The sequence below is a fragment of the Bolinopsis microptera genome, chromosome 4 (assembly GCF_026151205.1).
Source record: "Bolinopsis microptera isolate Bmic1 chromosome 4, MBARI_Bmic_1.0, whole genome shotgun sequence".
Lineage (NCBI taxonomy): Eukaryota > Metazoa > Ctenophora > Tentaculata > Lobata > Bolinopsidae > Bolinopsis > Bolinopsis microptera.
Genome location: NC_087075.1, coordinates 7672184 through 7693455, shown reverse-complemented (window position 1 = coordinate 7693455; position 21272 = coordinate 7672184). Strand labels below are relative to the sequence as shown.

Sequence of the window (21272 nt, the reverse complement as noted above, 5' to 3'; positions counted from 1 at the left end):
CGAGAGCTCCCGCTTCCGAGCTCGTGTTGCAAAGGGGAGGCCTGCCTTCCAAGATCACATTACCGGGGGACACCTCGAGTCCAGAATTGTGTATCGATGGGTAGGTGCGGACTTCGAAAAACCGAAAAAATATTTTCGGCTAATAATGAACAGGGTAGCCTGAATCGTGGAAAAAAGTGGTTTTCAGAAAAACTTTGAAAAATTTTGACTTAAAAGTTTTCGGTCCGAGTCGTTCTCGAGACGTACAGCTCCTGTATCGAGAGCTCCCGCTTCCGAGCTCGTATTGCAAAGGGGAGGCCTGCCTTTCGAGATCACATTACCAGGGGAAACCTCGAGTCCAGAATTGTGTATCGAGGGGTAGTTGGGGACTTCGAAAAACCGAAAAAATATTTTCGGCTAATAATGAACAGGGTAGCCTGAATCGTGGAAAAAAGTGGTTTTCAGAAAAACTTCGAAAAATTTTAACTTAAAAGTTTTCGGTCCGAGTCGTTCTCGAGACGTACAGCTTCTGTATCGAGAGCTCCCGCTTCCGAGCTCAGCAATAGCAGCAAATCTGGGGAAACTTGGTGGACATTGACTTTTTTCACACAATTTGAGTATGTTGACTTCAACATTATGTTGCAGCTCATTGTGGTTAATCTCAATGTTGGAGTGATGTTTTTCTGGTGCACAAAACACTGCAGTACGGTTATGTTGAATAATTGTGGTTAATGGGTCATCTATGTGGCCAATATGGTGGTTAAAATACCAGTTTTAGGGTTAACCACCATTTTGAGATATGATATTATGAACTGAGTAGTCATTATATTGAGATCATATCATGGTGCAACTATCACAAAAGTTTTCAAACCTCATGGGGGGCATTTTGTGGTCCTAATGGTGGTTAAATTGAAGATGAACGGTGAGCTATAAATATTGCTCTGATTATAGATGTATAGTGGTGGTTGTTCATTTGTGCATGGATGATAATTTTTTATCAAAAATGTGCAATTTAATAGTATGGTTGATTTGAGGTGGTTAATATTCGCAAAAAGTGCTAAAAAGATGGTTAAAATGTCAAAATTTGTTGTTAACCACCAATCAAAACATTATTAATGATTTTAGTCAACATTTTATGGTCAACAATTGACATTTGAAGGGTCTTGATAAAAGTTATCAAGAAATGTTGTCATAAAAGTGGTTAAAAGGGCTATATTACTTGCTAGGCTGTTGAACAAGGCATCTATTAAAGTGAAAATTAACCACAATATGAACTTCAGATAATGGTTTGCTATCCAAATGAGTGTATATTTGTTTGCAAATGCATAATTGACCTCAAGTTCATGCATTCGGATCAATGTGCAGCTAAGGTGGTTAAAATGTCTCGAAAATACCCTATATTTGCACTAATTAACCATTGTTAGAGCACATATTAGCTTTGTAAAGCTATAGCTGGCCATGCTACATTATCTAGATATAACTACCTGCTCATTTATATGACCAGAAACATTGCTGAGTCCTATGTTGCGTCCATCATGGTTAATAAAGGTCTAAAATTGACCAAAATCAGTGTTTTTGGTCGTTTTAACCGCCATACGGCCACACATTTTGTTGCATTATCTTTAAAATCACTTATTATCCTTCAGCTATCTCTCATAATCTAATATCAAAACAAAATAAGGCACCAAAAGGTCAGATTGTGCTGAATAATGGTTAATTTGTGATGGCTTCTGTTGACCGAAGGTCCAAAATCAACATGTTTTAACCACATTATGGCCACATCTAAGGTTTAATGGTATTGGGACCATAGCCAAAAGTTTTGGGCACCTGGATGGTGTACTCTGCTTTTGGAATTATGGTGATATCTCAATGCTGTGCCATTCCAGGTGGTTAAGTATGCGCGCGCGCGCGCGCACGCGTACACTTTTGGGGTTTTTTTGATATACCACAGTTGGTGGTTAACCGTTTTACATTACACCTTCACTAAAAGTATTGGGCACTCTAGTGGTGACACACATTAAGCATAAACTAAATATGTTGGCCTACAGATGGTTAAGTACGCGCGCGCGCGCGCACGCGTACACTGTAACATAAACACATATAAACCACTCCACAGACCACATTTATTAACCTTTTTAATTTCTTTCTTAAACAATGGGTCAATGAACCGTTTCTGTTCAATAATGACCATCAATTTTAACTGTAACACTCATATCTTCAGTGTAGTAAGGGTTTGAGTGTTAGAAGTACAAAAAAATGTCCACTAACAAATCAGTCATATTTCGACTACTTAACCACCTAACTCAGCACCAAAATGTTCTGGGATTTATTTCGTTGCACTATCATGAAGCTATGACATTTTTGGACCTATGTAAACATTCAGATTACTAGAATTCATAATTTGTGATTTTTAAGGGGTGGTCAAATGCTTCAAAGTGGTGTATTTCAAAGTTTCCCCAGATTTGCTGCTATTGCTGAGCTCGTGTTGCAAAGGGGAGGCCTGCCTTCCGTGATCACATTACCAGGGGAAACCTCGAGTCCAGAATTGTGTATCGAGGGGTAGGTGGGGACTTCGAAAAACCGAAAAAATATTTTCGGCTAATAATGAACAGGTAGCCTGAATCGTGGAAAAAAGTGGTTTTCAGAAAAACTTTAAAAAAATTTTGACTTAGAAATTTTTCGGTCCGAGTGGTTCTCGAGACGTACCTCCTGTAACGAGAGCTCCCGCTTCCGAGCTCGTGTTGCAAAGGGGAGGCCTGCCTTCCGAGATCGCATTACCGGGGGAAACCTTGAGTCCAGAATACAGAATAGTGTATCGAGGGGTAGGTGCGGACTTAGAAAAAACCGGAAAATATTTTGGGCCACCTCCCTGGGCTAGCCCCCGGCTATAATCGCAAAATTTGCAGTATTTAATCTTCTGATTATGAAATACGAAATATGAAGGTCACGTGTTCAGGGTCTGGGTAGCTACTTAATTAGCTCATTACTGCAATCATGTGACTCAGCTCTAGACGCCAGACGGTGATTAGTACTGTACTAGACAGTGCCTGCTTACGAACAACCTTATTAAGCACCTCTGGTTGTAAGTCACGTGACCCAATGATACTCAGACTTGCATGAAAAAAAGGGAATTCGCACAAACGCGCTCAATCAGGGGTCTGGCAGCATATGCCAATTAGATATCATTTCTGATTATTACTCGTCTAGTGTCGTGACTCGTGTCTACTCGTGTTACATTGTGTCTGCTACGTACTGCTTGTTTAAGCAATGTCTAGTAGTAGATAGGAAGATTTGTAAAAAAACTATATCTGTTCGGACGTTGAAGCCGCCCTAAGTCGAGTCGAGTAGTAGTAAATCTAAAACATCATCCGTCTGGTTGTTCTACTCAGAAGAAAATGGGATCCCTTATGCAAGCTGCAAGAAGTTCTCGATGAAGATTAGGCGTGGAAAGGAAGGAGATTTTCCGGCAAAAACCGGCAAAATCCGGCTGCCTTTTATTTCACTCTGAAACCACCGGTTCCGGTCCGGCAAAATCCGGCTTGCCGGATTTGAGATCCAAATCCGGCTGAATCCGGTCCGGCAGCCAAAACCCCAATCCGGTCGGTTCCTACACCTCTCCAACACCATACAAGTCAATTCCATTTAAAAAAAAATTAATGGAATTTGTTGAATTCAATTGTTTTATTTTCGTATAGTTCATAATATTGTGAGAGTTTTACAACAATATTTGCAGGATATATATGGCTATGCCAATGCAAAGTAGAAATACTCTAAACGAATCAGCCGAAGTAAAGAATGAGGGCCCTGATTCACCAATCAAAATGGAAATAAAAACTGAGGAAGAGGAACTTACTGGAGAATCGCATGTTTTTATATGTCCAAAATGTGAAGCTCATTTTCTTTATGAAAGTTATTTCATTGAACATATCGAAACACATCATGAAGATATTAAGGTCAGTGAGGATTAGGGTTGCTATTATCGGTACAAAATTTTTTATCGCGATAATCGATAATTTTTTTCAAAATTATCGCGATAATATCGGTTATCGGCGATAAATTTGGCAATATAATTGAAGTAATATTTATATACACTCTGCATACTTGAATTATGCTCATTAAATGCTTATGTTACATCTTTTGATCTTGTGCTGATTGCCTTGTTAAATAATCAATTGCAATATTGCCCTTTTATTTAACAAGCCCATTATATTTCATAGACGAAATGTTCTTAAAGGTTCATTGCTTCCAGCAAAATAATTTTGAAAGAAATCAGCACATGCACGCCGTATTTCTTTGAAAGTGTCAGTTTCCTACCTGTTAGCTGTGAACAGACCTATCTCCCGAGCAAGGCTATCTGTCCTTGCTACCGTGGTCGAATCGCTGCCCTAATGTTGGTCTTATAATTATTTTGTCAGCGGGATAGGATTGGAATCTGGCATCTGAAATTGTGGGAGTCGCCTGTGAGTCCTGAGGACCGATCGTCGAACTACTTGATGCTTGCCTCTTTCTGCTTAAACAACCGCTGGTGCAGAGACTTAGAGTTACGTATCAAGGTTGACTTTGTGATAATTCTGTATTCTTGTCCTACATCTTCATCTAGAATACCGGGGTCCGAGTAGAACTTTACCAGCGATACGGAGTGAAGGTTCTTTCTCTTGGCATATCGTGTACGTAGCCTATCGAGAAAGTGGTGAGTCTATCTCAGATCTCTTCTAGCTTGCTGTCCATAAACTAAATAATCACCTTTGCTTGAGCGGGCATGCTGTCTCTTTTACACAGAAACTCAGTTACAATCTTAAACGGTGCGAGAGTCTTGGTAATGTCTTTAGCTAACTCAGTCTCTTCTACATCCAGTTTTCGATTGCCTAGCTCCAAGTCATCTAGAATTCCGTGCACTGCATCAGTTATCCTGCCATATCTCTCCAACATACTGTAGTTGTACAGCGAGCTCCAACGGGTTTAGTAGTGTCGTTGTAGTCTGAGTTCCGTTTCAACAAACAACAATAACTAGGTCCCTGACCATACAACCTCCAAGTTACCTACTAGAAGCGATAACGCAACATTTCAACTTTCACTGCCACAAATTCATACACAGTACACACTACACAGCACGTCAGTAGACCATCACACTGTAAATTATGCTAGCACTGGGTTTTAACTTTACAAACAGAGAAATAGATTCGAAAAATATGTTAAATGTTGGCCATTTTACCCTAATAAAAATTTGTTGATTATCGCGATTATTCTCGAAAATTATCGCGATAATCGATAATGATTTTTGGGAAATTATCGCCGATAATTATCGGCCGATAATATCGGTTGGCAACCCTAGTGAGGATTTAGATTCTAAAAATTTCTAAATTTGCTTTATAGCGCTTCGGGTGCTGTTCCAACCAATCAGGCCATTGACTGAACCCAGAAAATTAACACCAAAGTCCAAACCTTTTTCACGAGGCATAAAAAATGTAGGCCACTCCTTTTTCTTAAATTCTTTCTTTTGTTTGAATATCGTTGCCCGCTTGAATTACTATAACGGGAAAGGAATATTTAGGAATTTCAGACCACAACTTGGTCGGAGCTCGTTTGTTCTTTTGTTGTTTATATAAAGCCACCGTAATATCAGTATTCTGATCTTTTAAGCTACATGAATTGTTACTTTAATGTTTCATAAAGCAAGGAGACATAAGTTTGGGCTGTAGTGACTACAGTGACTACAGTGACTACAGTGACTACTACAGTCTGTAGTGACTACAGTGACTATAGTCTGTAGTGACTAAAGTGACTACAGTCTGTAGTGACTACAGTGACTACTACAGTCTGTAGTGACTACAGTGACTACTACAGTCTGTAGTGTCTACAGTGACTACAGTCTGTAGTGACTACAGTTACTTCAGTCTGTAGTCTCCCATTACTCTGACTATACTGATTAAGAGGTCAATGTATAGATTAATCATGTTGACATGTTTTACTTAAGTTGGCCTGATGAATATTTTCTGGGAAAGAAAGTTGTCCTTACTAATCAATAAAATAGCCTTGTAACTAATGGGCAGAGGACTTGTCAAGCATAAAATGGAGGATACTCTACTGATACTTGCGGTAATTATGATTCTTAGGAATTTCATCAAACACGAATAATTAAGTTATATCGTGACAGATCTAGACATTACTACATTAAAATCCATAAGATATAGGTAAGAAACGGTCGGAAAGTGATATGATGCGTATGTATCCGAGTTTCAGTTTTCACGATCATTAATAATTGTAAATTCTTATAATTCAGTTAGAGGAGGGTTTACAAGTGGAAGTAGGGACGGATTTTCTCGCGGAAGAAGAAACGAATCACAGGATCAGCAATGGGGTACGAAATTATTTGTAGCCCAATTATTTTAGCCGAGAGAGAGGTATTTAATAAAGATAATATCAACTTTCCATCTAAAAATATGTTCTGCTTTGACAATGGCTGAATGGCTTAGAATTAATAAATTAACAAGAAACGTGTTTAAAAAACTGATACCATGATATCATCACCCTTAGGACATCCTCGATACCGAGAGAAACGAAAGTGAAACAAAGAAAAAGGCTGGTCGTGTCAACCGGAGAAAACCAGCCCCTTTGCTATGTCCAGGCATTGACATCTTGCAGCCTGAGGTACAATTGATATTTTTTAAGCCGTGGCTTTGAATCCCATTCTCTGTTACTCCCTGTGTTCTAAAAAAGTACATTGCACATTAATCAATGAGTTACAAACCAGCCATAAAAAGATAAACGAAAGCGAATAGTTAATGTCTTTGAGATGATCGCTTTAATATTTTCAGAAGTTCAGCATGGAGATCGAGGAGAATCTGAAAAACAGAAGATTCACGTGGAGGTAATGTCATAATCTTTGAGTGAGAACTATGAAAGTCAAACTTTACGTTTAAGCATTGTTGAAGCACTAACAATAGATAGCAGTACATAACAAATCTACCTTTTTACAAAAGGGTGTGAATGGAAAAAATCTACCTTTTTTCCTATCAGTATCTTATCAGTATCTTGTTAATATAATATACATAAACCTATTTTTTTTTTTTTTTTATCTAGACACTTATTTTACTTCGGTGTATTCCAACAGCCACAATGTTACACAAGTGCAACCAGCCAATTACAGGAAGCCGAAGGATCTTTTTGGCCAGTGACGGTTAAGGTAGTGTGTACCATACTTTCTTCGTCCGAGACTTTGCTGCAATGTGCAGCTCCTCATTTAACCCTCACACCCGATTTCTCGAGTATTCGGCTGAGTAGACCGGGGGGCTGCATAGACCACTCATGATCCTTAGCTGAACGTCGACGACGCTCACCCCACGACCAGGCAGTCAGTGGGTTTCGAACTCGCAACCTAACGATTGTAAGACAGGCGTTCTAACCAACTGCGCTACCTGGCCGTTATATATAATATAGGAAATTTCAGGTTGAACGGAGTGTTCACAGCTCTTAAAGAAAGATGGGGCGGTAATGTGAGAAATATTGACCGCAATGATATCCATGTCCGAGACTGGTTGTACTGTGAAGCGAGCAATTTATTTATGTGGAGTCAGCCACTGCCAGTGAGTAGAATTCAACATACACTGTGTCTGTAAAACTAACTATTCTTAGAATAATATTGCATTTTGCATCTTGGTTATTGGCCGGGTCTCGCATCAGACCGGATTTGAGCCGTGTTATAATTTGCTCATAAAAATCTCATCATGCAAATAAAATTGTATCCTATATATCTAATAATAATAATAGTAACAATAACCAGGAAGAAATAGAAAATACACTGCTGGACCAGCTAAGAAAATGGATAAACAATGTCAAGAGAAAGGAAAAGAGAAAATCCAAATCCACGAATGATTCTGACAGGTTTGAGTTTTTACTTTATTCCTGCATTGGAAATATGCATAATGCAACAGTATACTAGCTTTACTATGAAACACCCCCAGGAGACACTCACTAATTCTCTAATTCTCTAATCATGGTTTGCGTCTCAGGAAGCGAAAGTTGACCGATCTTGAGGACACCATAAAGGAGCTACAGGCGAAGCTGAGAGCGTCTTGTGAGTCAATTTTACATTAGTTCTGACGGTTTTTTGGCCATATTCCGATGTTTCTCGTGATCTGGTTATAATAATAATCAAACGATTTTTAATGTCAAATGTTTTAGTACTGGAAAATATGCAGAGAATGGGAGAAAAAATAACGAAGGATGTAGGTACCCAAACCTCCCACGGATGCGATTATGTTTGTGCTGGGTCCGAAAATGGAGACAACGAGGAAATGGATTATGAAGCTGGATCATGTGACGAAGATAATGAAAATGATAACATTGTTAATGCAGTGACAGGATCTGATTCATCAGGTGAATAATTATTTAACGTCAAAGGACAAAGATATTCGATTAGCGGTCGGTGCTATATGATGCTATGATGTGAGACTCTAGGGTGGCTCTGCCTCTTGAGCGGTGATATTATTATTACACAGCTATGCCCACTATTGCTTTATTGGACTGATTGATTGGGCTCATGCAATATGTAGTTGTTGGGGGGTAGGAAGCTCAATCTCAATTCTGAAACATGATTTTTCCGAAATTGAGATTGAGAAAATTGAGAAAATTGAGAAAATTGAAAAAATTTAAAATCTTTTAAAATCATTTTTCCGTTTAACTCAGTTCACTGATCAGTCCATAATGTTCCGATTACTGTTAAAATTACGTATACAGGAGTACAATAATCTGTATGTATCGCTGTTACTAGGACATTATAGATGATAAAATTGACTCTGGTAGCAACCATGATCAAAAAACTTAATAAAATTCAGTACTTAGACACTGTAAGACCAGATGGATCTGGTAGATGCAATCCAAAAAGAAAATTTCAACTTTTTGTTTTGATTTCAATTCCTGATCCGATTATATACGTTATTGTTAGGCGTGCTTACAATTTGTACCTTTCAGTTTCTCACTTCTCTCAAAATGGGGATGAAGGAGACATTTTATATATAAGTTATGGTAAAAGTGTTTTGAAAATATGGTACCCTATATTTTCAAAACAGACACAAATTAGAACGGACAAAAACGGAGATAAACGGACAAAAACTGTCACGGAAATAACATTTAAATGCTTTCTCCTCCTCCTTCTTGCCCTCCTTAGTCCTCCTACTCATCCTCCACCTCATCCTCCTCTTTCTCAGTCCCACTCCTCCTCCTCCTTAGTCCTCCTTCTCTTCCCCTCCTTATCCTCCTCAGTCTTCCTACTCATACTCCACTTTCTCAGTCCGCCTCCTCCTCCTTCTCCTTGGTCCTCTTGCCCTCCAAGTCCTTCTCATCCTCCTCTTCCTCCTTCTCTTCCTCCTCCTCCTCCTTCTCTTGATTCCTCTTGAGTCCTTCTCACCCTACTCAGTCTTTCTACTCATCATCCTCCTCTTTCTCATTCCGCCTCCTCCTCCTCCTCCTCCTCCTCCTCCTCCTCCTCCTCCTCCTCCTCCTCCTCCTCCTCCTCCTCCTCCTCCTCCTCCTCCTCCTCCTCCTCCTCCTCCTCCTCCTCTTCCTCCTCCTCTTCCTCCTCCTCTTCCTCTTCCTCCTCTTCCTCCTCTTCCTCCTCCTCCTCCTCCTCCTCCTCTTCCACCTCCTCTTCCTCCTCCTTCTCATCCTCCTCCTCCTCTTCCTCTTCCTCCTCCTTCTCATATTCCTCCTCATCCTCCTCCTCCTCCCCTTCCTCTTCCTCCTTCTCATTTTCCTCCTCATCCTCCTCCTCCTCCTCCTTCTCCCCATCCTCCTCAGTCCTTCTCTTCACAGTCCTCTTCAACCTCCTCCTCTTCAGTCCTACGCATCCTCCTCCCCTCAGTCCTCCTCAGTCATCACATGTACAATACCTTCTCAGTCCTCCTTCTCCCCATCCTCATCAAAACGGACTAAAACGGACAAAAACTGTTACGATAATAACATTTAGATCCTCCATCCCTCCTCCTCCTCCTCCTCCTCCTCCTCCTCCTCCTCCTCCTCCTTCTCCTCCTCCTTCTCCTCCTCCTCCTCCTCCTCCTCCTCCTCCTCCTCCTCCTCCTCCTCCTCAGTTCTTCTCCTCCTTATCATCCTTCTCATTCCTCCTACTCATCCTCCTCCTCATCCTCCTCTTTATCAGTCCTCCTCAACCTCTTCCCCCTCCTCCTCAGTCCTTCTTTTCCTCAGACCTTCTCAACCTCCTCCTCTCCAGTCCTCCTAATTTTCCTCCTCCTCCTCAGTCCTCGCATGTACAGTACATTCTCAGTCCTCCTTCTCCCCACCCTCATCCTCCTCTTCCTCCTCAAAAAACGGACAGAAACGGACGTAAATCGACATAAACGGACATAAACGGACAAAAACTGTTACGATAATAACATTTATATCCTCCTTCTCCCCTCCTCCCCCTCCTCCTCCTCAGTCCTCCTCCTCAGTTTTCCTCCTCCTTAACATCCTTCTCAGGCCTCCTACTCATCCTCCTCCTCATCCTCCTCTTTATCAGTCCTCCTTCTCCTCAGTCCTCTTCTACCTCTTCCCCCTCCTCCTCAGTCCTCTTTTTCCTCAGACCTTCTCAACCTCCTCCTCTCCAGTCCTCCTACGCATCCTCCTCCTCCTCAGTCCTTCTCAGTCCTTGCACAAGACTGTACAGTACATTCTCAGTCCTCCTTATCCCCACCCTCATCTTCCTCCTCCTCAAAAACGGACAGAAACAGACGTAAATGATCATAAACGGACAAAAACTGTTACGGAAATAACATGTAGATGCTTCCTCCTCCTTTCCCCTCCTCCCCTTCCTCTTCCTCAGTCCTCCTCCTCCTAAGTCCTCCTCCTCAGTCCCCCTCCTCAGTCCTCTTCCTCCTCAGTCATCGTTCTCAGTCCCCTTCCTCCCCATCCTCATCCTCTTCCTCCTCAGTCTTCCTTCTCCTCAGTCATTCTCCTTCTCCTCCTCCTTTTCCTCCTCAGTCCTCTTCCTTTTCAGTCCTAGTGATCCTCCTCAGTGTTCGTCCTCCTCTTCCTCTTCATCCCCCTCCTCACCAGTTCTCCTCCTCCTTTACCTCTTACTCAGTCCTCCTCTTCCTCAGTCATCCTATTCCTCCTCAGTAATTGTATGTACGGCACATTCTCGGTTCTACTCTTCTTCAGTTCTTCCCCTTCTCTTCCTCCTTCTCCTCCTCAGGCCTCAATCCTCATCCTCCTCCTCAGTCTTTCTCAGTCCTCCTCCTCCTCCTCCCCCTCTTCGGTCCTCCTACTCATCCTCCTCCTCTTCCTATTCATCCTCCTCCTCCCCAGGCCTCCTCCTCCTCAATCTCTTCCATGGTCCTCCTCTTCTTCTGTCCTCCTCCTCCTCTGTCCTTGTATATGCGACACATTCTCAGTTCTACTCTTCTTCAGTTCTCTCCCTTCTCTTCCTCTTCCTCCTCCTCCTCCTCAATCCTCATCCTCATCCTCAGTCTTTCTCAGTCCTCCTCCTCCCCCTCTTCAGTCCTCCTACTCATCCTCCTCCTCTTCTCTTCATCCTCCTTCTCCCCAGTCCTCCTCCTCCACCTCTTCCTCGGTCCTCCTCTTCTTTAGTCCTCCTCCTCCTCAGTCCTTGTATGTAAGACACATTCTCAGTTCTACTCTTCCTCTGTCCTCTTCCTCCTCTTCCTCCTCCTCCTCCTCAATCCTCATCCTACTACTTATACTCGGTCCTCCTCAGTCCTCCTCCTCCTCCTCCCCAGTCCTCATCCTCCTCAGTCCTCCCCCTTCTCCTCAGTCCTCCTCCTCTTCCTTCTCCTCAGTCCTCCTTCTCCACAGTTCTCATTGTCCTCCTCCTCTTCTTCCTACTCAGTCCTCCTCCACTTCCACCTCCTCCTCCTCCTCAGTCTTCCTCCTCCTCAGTCCTCCTCAGTCCTCCTCAGTGCCGTCTTCCTCCTCAGTACTCCTCCTCCTCATTTTCTAAAAACGGACAAAATCGAACGGACAAAAACAAACATGAGCCCTGAAATCTCTCTGAAAATTATATTAATGATATATTTGTGTAACAGGGCTGTCTCAACCTTTACTTTTTTTATATATCTTGTCATCACTCCTGGAGTAATGGATATTACATCTTTATTTCAATAGATATAATAATCAATAAAATGGAATAGAATCTTGTCTTCTATTCAGCTCACTCTTCTAAAAGCTCTCCCTCTACATTCTCAACCTCATTCTCAACTTCATCATCTTCCTCATCTTCCTCATCAACATCATCACCCCAGTCTTCATCATTGGTGGTGTGTGCAAGATTGAGGTCGAGTTCGTCAACAGGTATTGCTTTCTCATAATACCGTCCTCTGTGTCCTCTCACTGCTATCAAAACTGTTTTAAGTAGCTCAAACCTCAAACGACGTCTTAAATTCGCCATGATGAGGCTTTTGTCCCGGCTGGTCTTGGCTGCCAGAAGTGTTGCTACTCTTTTAAGGAACACGGTAGCCTGTGGGCTCATACCTCCGTTGGTAGAGAATACAAGACCATTGCAGGTTCCTTTTTCAATCTTTACACAGCGGTCTCCATATTTCCTTTCTTTCTCTCTCTCTCATGTTTATTGTACAACTTTTCTGGGTGTCTTGATTAGTGTTGGATTTGGCTCCGGGCTGTAAAACCCTAATATCAAAAAATGCCATCTCCATCGGTGACCACAGACCTCTAGCTAGTCTCAACCTTTACTAGTTACTATTTCCTTCGAAATAGCTCAAAATGAATTTTTTGTTTTTTCTGTTATGGTTAAAGTAAATTTTTGAAAAAAACAAAAAACAAAAAAAACGTTATCTCCCCCTTATACATTACCTACTAACAATCATATCTGTCCCCTTTAGCAAAACTATGGCATGGGTCGTTCACGTGATGATTACTTTGATCATATTTTACCTAATCATTTCTACTATTTAATATTATGCATGCGTTTTATTGCTCAGCAGCTGTTCAAAAGGATCAAACTCAAATATAAGATAATTAATCATTTCACAGTAATAAGTTTGAAACATGTTTTCATCATACATTTAGCTCGTGTATGATTTAGTTACTTGGAGAGATAAAGATGTCCATTTTTCAATTTTCTCAATTTTCTCAATTTTCTCAATTCTGAAACACGATTTTTCCAAAATTGAGATTGATAAGATTGAGCTTCCTACCCCCCAGTTGTTAAACAAGATTGATCGAAAACAAATTTCCATTTTTTACGCTGCCTTTTTTTTGCATTTCCACGCTCAAGAGTCCTGTTTCGTAGGGCGCCGTCTTAAAGTCTTACACCCTTGAGTCTCACATTCATATCGATTTCTGTTACATCAAAATTAGGTGATTTCTTATTTTACTTTCATGGGATTGACGGACTGTACTTATTAACTTTAAGAATATACACAGCAAAACACAATGTCTCTTGACTCAATCATTTCAGAGCAAGAAAAGGCTATGAAACTGCCAGGAGAACGAGGAAAGACTAAACTCCTTTCAAACTCCTACTCGTCTAGTTCTACGAAGTGGTATGTTCTACATGAAACAGAAACGATTGAGTACTGTAAAACTTTTAATTCTATCCCGGACCTGTCTATGTCTGTGATAGTTGGGTTTAGTCCATAATTTAGCAAGTTAGCAGCTCCTGTAATACAATCTAACCTAAATTATAAATACATATTAAATACATATACTTGTATAAAATGATGCAAATTATGGGAAATTTACTAGTCCGTCAATAAATTTACATTTTGCTGGGATTTAGAGATCTGTGGGTTGGTATGTCATTTCTATTCTAAAGTAATAAATTACTTTCTATAATTAGATTACTTTCTATAGATTGCTTTCTATAATTTACTCCAGAATATTCAGGAACCTGAGAAAGAAACGTTGCGTGGAGACCGACCATTAGGACCGATCTGATTTTCAAATAAATTTTTGATGTGATTGAATGAGGGCGGAGTTCAACAAACTGTACATAAATATCTTCCTAAGAGACTGAAATCTAATCTTACTTCTATTATTATCATGTTTGATGTTATGTTTTATTATGTCTGATGAAAATGTTTAATTTTATTATGTTTCTGATGAAAAGGTTATTCGATCTGCTAGAAACTATGTTAGGACTTGGGAGTACAACTATTCATAATCAGGTTCTGTAAAAAGAGAGTTCTCCGACACCTGTGCACTCACGCTGGTGAAATGAACAATTAAGTCCAAGAAATGTTCATTAGCTTGTTCTGTAAAATGTTAATACTATGTATCAGTACTCAAAAACATGACAATATTTCTTAGCATCTAGTATCTTAAGTTTGATAGTGCTTGTGCTCAAATCACAAATGAGAATAAAAACAAAGAACCTAACTTTTCTATACGACCACGAGGTCATGAAGGTTTTGGGCTGGTCACAATCTGTACAGTTAAAACCGTTGGCGCTAACTCCAAATGTCTTCAAATTGAGGTGCTTGGCGCCGCGCGGCAAATATAAACGCATGCATGGCGCACAATTATCTATTATTATCAATGTCTTAAGGTCAATCGCGATGCAACATGGCCTGGAGTCAATGTTCGCTTAAAATGTATGTCAATTATAGCACAGGATGTTCTTTTATGTGTTCAGTGTAGTTTTCAAATACTTTATCTGTCATGAGAGAACGTTCAGAGCAACCCCTTGCTATAACGGTTTATCAGAACTCCTATTAGGGGTCGTCCACATATTACGTAATCAATATTTTAGCAATTCTTCCTCCCCCCTCCGTAATCAACCGTAATCAAGACCCAATCCCCCCCCCCCCCCCTCCTGACAGCAATGTTACGTAATATTGTCGAAATTGTTATTTTTCTAGAGGGTAAAAAAGGAAATTTTGATTTCGTGACCAACAACCAAACCCACCCCAAACTCCCCTCCGTAATCAACCGAAAGCACTTGGAAACCCCCCTCGACTGATTAAGTGATATGTGAACGACCCCTAATTGCTAAATAAAATTTGTGGCTTGATTATTTATTTTATTTAATAATTTGATGATTGAGTAGTTACAAATTATAATACACTAGAAAACTTGTGGTCACAGGGAGGAAACTAATAGTATTTTTGTTAGTGAGTTTAAATCGCGTCAAAATATCCTACACAACCGAAGATACAGCCGATTAAAATGTTGCTCGCACTAAACACAACGTAATATCAACAAAACCGATAAAAATGCCGTTTTAACAATCTTTGCACGTGCACGTGCGTGTAACGAAACCGTTACCATGGTTACTTTGCAACCTTTTGCTTTTTGCCGAATTTGGACGTGGGCGGTCGTACATACAGACAGAAATAATTCTTTGAATTATAATATTTACTAGAAAACCCGTAGTCACAGGGAGGAAGCTAATATATACTCTAATAGTATTCTTTTGTAGTCAGGTTTTATCACATTAAAAAACATCCGTCCGCGTCACAACCGAAGATACAGCCGATTAAAATGTAGTTCGCACTGAACACAACGTAATTACATCAAAACCGATCAAAATATCGCTCGCCAATCTATGCACGTGCACGTGCGTGTAGCAATCTTTGTTACCATGGTTACTTTGCAACTTCCTATTTCTCATCTGATTTTCACGTGGGCGGTCGTACATACAGACAACAGAAATAATTCTCTGAATTATAAATAAGATAATCCTGTTATTTTTATTTCTGATTGCTAAATACGTAAAGAACATTAATACAAAAATTTCTATCAGGAATGTCACTTGAAAAAACAGAAAAGTTTGATGGGGTTGATATCAAAGAGGAGATGACAGACGCCCAACCAGTTAACCCTACTTCAACCTGGTCATCATCAGTATGTACTTGTAAATGTGAGGAAGAGAACGGAAATAACAACCTGAAAGCTGAAGCCGTGCTATGTAGTCAGTTTGAAGCTGGTTCAGAACACCTCAACCAAGTAGGTGAAGTTGCAAAGATGGAGGATGTCAGGATTTTCCGTGACGTCCTGGCTAAACTTTAGTCATATTACTCTCTGTTTGATTAATTAAATGCGCTAACTTTAACTACTGAAGCCCTTTTAATCAGTGTGCGCTGTGCTGTTTGTTATTGTACTTATTTTTGCTGTATTGTTATTATCAAGCTTTTCACTCTTGCTGTTACAGTGTATTTGATAATGTACATGTGATCGCTAAGTTTATTTTGATTACGATTCATAAGTAACTTAGATTTGGCAGAAAAACTATATTGAACACAAAATCTGTGTGTGTGACAGTCCGATACTCATGACTGATTTGCTTTAGGTTGAAACTTTAACGAACTCTAAAACCAAAAACTGTAACTTTTGGTAGGTTGCAGATTTTCAACAGTAATAAATAAGTTGCATCTTTGATCTTAGGCATCTAGGTAAACTATAGGTAAAAATATAATATTAATCATAAGCTAAAATGTACCAATCTTTGTATTCTAAATGGGGAAAAAGAAGAAACATTGTCAGTCAGTCGAGAAAATTGTCAGTCAGGCTATATGGCAGCTTTGTAGATGTTGTGACTATGCTAGTAGTGGTCCCAGGCTTGCGACTGGAATTGCGGTGTTAAATCGATTTAATGGTATACCAACGATCCACCTCCCACTTGTTGTTTGGTACTTAGCATTAATAGTGTTAGCTGTAGCCATTTATAGCAAGAATCTTAAAACTAAAGGGGATGACAAGGAAAAGAGGAAGGAAAAAGAAAAACGGGACATACAATTAATTAAAGTATTTATAGGAGCATTAGATATTGTAATTACAAGCTTCAATAATAAATCACTGACTAAAACTTCTAATTAAAATGACACTTGGTACGCTCGCCCATTTTCACTGGTCAGTCTGAACTTCGGTTTAGCACGTTATACACTTATTCACCTAAGTTTCAGAATTTGTTCAGTTTAGCAGAGTTAGTACCCGTGTTTCAATAAATCAAAAGATATCAGGGGAGTTCTTTAATAATGTTACGGTCATCTAGAATACCGAACTTCCTGAAAACGTTATCATATTTCCTCAGACAACGTTTAATGCCTTTAATCAGTCTATCACGGCTATATCCTCTATCAATTAGAATTTTGAATATTTTGTGAAGATGGGAGGTAAAGATATCCAATCTAGTGCAAACATTACCATATCTAAGAACTTGACTTGAATAAACGTTGTAGCCAACCTCGGTTGGGATGTTACTGTGAGGAAATGTAAGGGATACAACATATTGTAATGTAAGGGATACAACATATTTACTCTCTATTTGATAAATTACTTGTGATTATTCTATTTACTGAAGCCCTTTTAATCAGTATGCGCTGTGCTGTTTGTTATTGTACTTATTTTTGATGTATTGTTATTATTAAGCTTTTAACTCATGGTGTCACTGTGTATTTGATTATGTACATGTGATCGCTAAGTTTATTTTGATTCGATTCATAAGTAGCTTAGATTTGGCAGAGTAACTATATTGAACACTAAAGCTGTGTGGCAGTTCGATACTCTTGAATTATTTGTTTTAGAATGAGCGTAGTGTAAAACTAACAACTTTAACTTTTGGTTCGTTACAGATTTTGAGCAGCAATAAATAGGTTATAATTATACCATTATATATAGCTTATAATTAATTTTAAAAGCACATTTTAAAATTGAATTCCTAAGTATGTCTGATTATCTTTTTCCTAGGTTCCAGCCACTGGAAGTGCCCAGGACAGTAGTAGCCACAAGAGGCGTAAGATGTTAGCTCCCGAGAAGCCCTCCAAGCAATCTAATCTGAAACAGTTCAAGGTGCGTGCCCTTGATCAAACTATGAAAAGAACTGGTTAAAATATCCTTTTTCTGTGATAATTTGTCCCACTGCAACTGATCAAACACTTTTAACATTTTGTAACCATTACAGATTTGCATGACAGACACGGATATATGATAATTTTTTTTTTTTAATTAAATACTTTTCAAATTTTACAGAGTACAGCAATAGATGAATATAAAATAGAATCGTTCAAAATATCGCCCCCATCTGTAAAATATGATGGGCACCCAAACACGGTAAACACATAGTGAACTATGTCCGCAGTAACTTGGACCCATTACATCGAATTAATCTAAATCCAAAAATTTATGAAAAACTATTTAATAACAAACAAATCCATGGTGAATAACTGTGGATATAGAGTCAAAATTTGTATTTCAATACGTCAAATTCCAGATACATTGGATACAGGTCTAAAATGGTCATTAATGTGTGAGAAGGTGTGCGGGTGAAGTGTGATATGATGTTGAAAGTATAGGAAGGTAGATAAAAAAATTAATAAAACAAAAATAATAATAATATGGGGAGCAAAGAGACTAGGCTAGACTGTTGTTTCACTATCCAATAAACATTTCCATAGATGCTTAGTGACCTCAGCTTTGAAAAGACTAGTAGACACAATCTGTCTTACCTGTAAAGGGAGTCCATTCCACAGTATATGGGTTCTGTAGAAAAATGATTTTGCCAGTGGGCTATTTGAGGTACATGTGGTGTGTGAATTCTGACTTAACTTAGGTAAAATTGATGACACAATAGACAGACTGTCGAGGTGGCAACGTCTTAGTCGAGAAGTGCCCTGATATAAAGAGAGATAGTGAGGCAGCGAAACAGGAATTAAATTGTTAAGAACTTTGTGGAAAAAAATATAATTCTAATCTTAATTAATTATTCTAATCTTAATTTCCTAGGCCTCGACCACACAGTTTAAAGGCCCCAACAGCACTACCCAGCCTGTGGACACCCTCGGACCTCAATTCAAGAGCCAGGACAACACAGTAAATACATGTTTTATTAGTTTTATCTTCTTTTGAAAGGCTCAGTATTAACTTTCTAATACTAATAGTTTTCATTCGGTGTATTTTATTTAATCTAATGTGACATAACTTTAGCACTGACAAGTGACATTCTCTAAGCATTGATTGGTTAGGTTACAGCTTTTTACCTCAGCATGTTATGGGGGCAGGGAGGGGGGTCTTCATCAAAATTCTCTCGAAATTGACCTCGAATTTTTACGATTTTTGAGGTCCAAGATTTTCAAAATTGAATAAAACATTTTTAAAGGCCTATCTCAAAATTTTGTATAATCGATCTCTTCTAAATGGTCCCTAGAACATGTCATAAAAGTTTCAGGGTGATTGCTCAAAAAATGTAGGAGAAGATAGATTTTTAGACTCGATTTTCAGAACTTGCGATTGAAAATCGCTTGCGCAATACAATTACACATAGGCGCTGACCTTAGACCGGCGATAATTTCGGCTAGAAACAATATTTTTCCATGGGACTAAAAGCAGCTGGTAGATATCACTCCCCTCTATCAGAAACAACTATAAAGTCAATTTCGAGAGAATTTTGATGAAGACCCCCCCCCCCCCCGGCCCCCTTAACAAAGCTTTTTCATCCACTCTTCGGCCTTTTTTTAACAGGGTCAGTAAACAAGATACATAATAACGCAGTTTTATTAATTCTATTAAACACTTCGTTTACACTTATCAATATCTTCTAGAGCTTAACGTCGGAGGAGTTCATGCGGCGCACTTTGACTGAGATGGCCGAAATGAAGAAACTGCTCCTGACCCTTGGCAGCCAGCAAACAGCTCCTACTCCACCCAGTGCCCCACAGCAGCAACCTGGTCTGGACAGAAGGCCTATCGTCAGAGTGAGTCAGCGAGACGCAGCCCCTCTCCAGAGTGGTGATTGGGTACAAGATGCTGACTCAATCAAAGCACTGAGTGTCAGATCTGTCACCAGGATAGAGGATTTAATAGAACGATCTATTACCCCTTATCACAGGTAAAACTTCGACTGAAAAGATCTGGTACTTCTTTGCGATGAATATATTGGAATGTTTTGGAATGTTTTTGGCCATTTTTATAACCTCACTTTTAATTTTTTTTAAATCGACTTTTTTACCCTAGGCTGAAGTGGTCAAATCCGGAGAAAACACACGTGGAGTGCTCACTGTGCCCGCAACAAAAATTCAAAGTACCTGCTGAACTGAACAATTTTCACCCAGAGAAGGGAAGGGTTGGAAGGCACAAGGATTTCAGCAACCTCATCAGTCACTACAAAGCTCACTTGTCCAAGACAGTTGGACACCAACAAAAGGTTTGTTTTTTAACATTCTCTGTTTACATTTTTAAGATCTGTAGCTATCTCATGATTTAAATATTTAGCTATTATTAGTCAGCTCTAGCCTCTTCACAATTATCGTTCAGGTTAATGAAGTTGTGAGGCTGCAGAGGGGGCCGGGGGGAGGAGGAAGACCTCAGCCTTGATGGTCTTTGTGGATTCAACACGGTGATGAGCCGGCTTGAAGCCATATATAGAGGGGACGCTCTGGCATCCTTCCCAATGACCATGATGGGTCAGTCCAACCGGAAGGTGTTGATAGGTATGCCGTTTTTTACTTTCTAGGCACCAGTCATCGTCAATATTTACATTATATTATTAGAGTGCTACCTAAAATTGAATATCATATCTGTAATAAAAGTGTCCTGTAATACAATCTAACCTAAATTATAAAAACAATTTAAATACATAAACTTGTCAATAAATTTACATTTTGCTGGGATTTAGAGATCTGTGGGTTGGTATGTCATTTCTATTCTAAAGTAATAAATTACTTTCTTTAATTAGATTACTTTCTATAGATTGCTTTCTATAATTTACACCAGAATATTCAGGAACCTGAGAAAGAAACGTTGCGTGGAGACCGACCATTAGGACCAATCTGATTGTCAGATAGATTTTTGATGTGATTGAATGAGGGCGAAGTTCACCAAACTGTACATAAATATCTTCCCAAGAGACTGAAATCTAATCTTACTTCTATTATTATTATGTTTGAGGTTATGTTTTATTATGTCTGATGAAAATGTTTAATTTTATTATGTTTCTGATGAAAAGGTTATTCGATCTGCTAGAAACTATGTTAGGACTTGGGAGTACAACTATTCATAATCAGGTTCTGTAAAAAGAGAGTTCTCCGACACCTGCATGCACTCTCGCTGGTGAAATGAACAATTAAGTCCAAGAAATGTTCATTAGCTTGTTCTGTAAAATGTTAATACTATGTATCAGTACTCAAAAACATGAAAATATTTCTTAGCATCTAGTATCTTAAGTTTGATAGTGCTTGTGCTCAAATCACAAATGAGAATAAAAACAAAGAACCTAACTTTTCTACACGACCACGAGGTCATGAAGGATTTGGGCTGGTCACAATCTGCACAGTTGAAACCGTTGGCGCTAACTCCGAGTGTCTTCAAAACTAGGTGCTTGGCGCCGC

General features: G+C 39.5%; 1 protein-coding gene across 3 annotated transcripts; it reads left to right on the top strand.

The window, feature by feature from the left end:
* The first annotated feature begins 3707 nt into the window (after positions 1-3707).
* LOC134814026 (uncharacterized) lies at positions 3708-21070 on the top strand. Of its 3 annotated transcripts, none has more exons than XM_063821997.1 (10): positions 3708-3932; positions 6260-6337; positions 6514-6627; positions 6795-6847; positions 7427-7562; positions 7760-7860; positions 7989-8053; positions 8161-8355; positions 13409-13493; positions 20668-20767. In XM_063821997.1, exons 1-10 carry the CDS (start codon positions 3720-3722, stop codon positions 20705-20707), a joined length of 1080 nt encoding a protein of 359 aa, XP_063678067.1. In that variant the 5' UTR covers positions 3708-3719; the 3' UTR covers positions 20708-20767. The 3 variants fall into 3 exon arrangements, 2 of the variants coding, with proteins under 2 accessions (XP_063678067.1, XP_063678066.1); XM_063821996.1 differs by lacking the exon at positions 20668-20767 and adding an exon at positions 13837-14236; XR_010160086.1 differs by lacking the exons at positions 3708-3932; positions 6260-6337; positions 6514-6627; ... (4 more) ...; positions 8161-8355; positions 13409-13493 and adding exons at positions 15673-15897; positions 17638-17739; positions 18673-18759; ... (1 more) ...; positions 19900-20089; positions 20200-20375 and having other exon boundaries at positions 20668-21070.
* Positions 21071-21272: the final 202 nt, after the last annotated feature.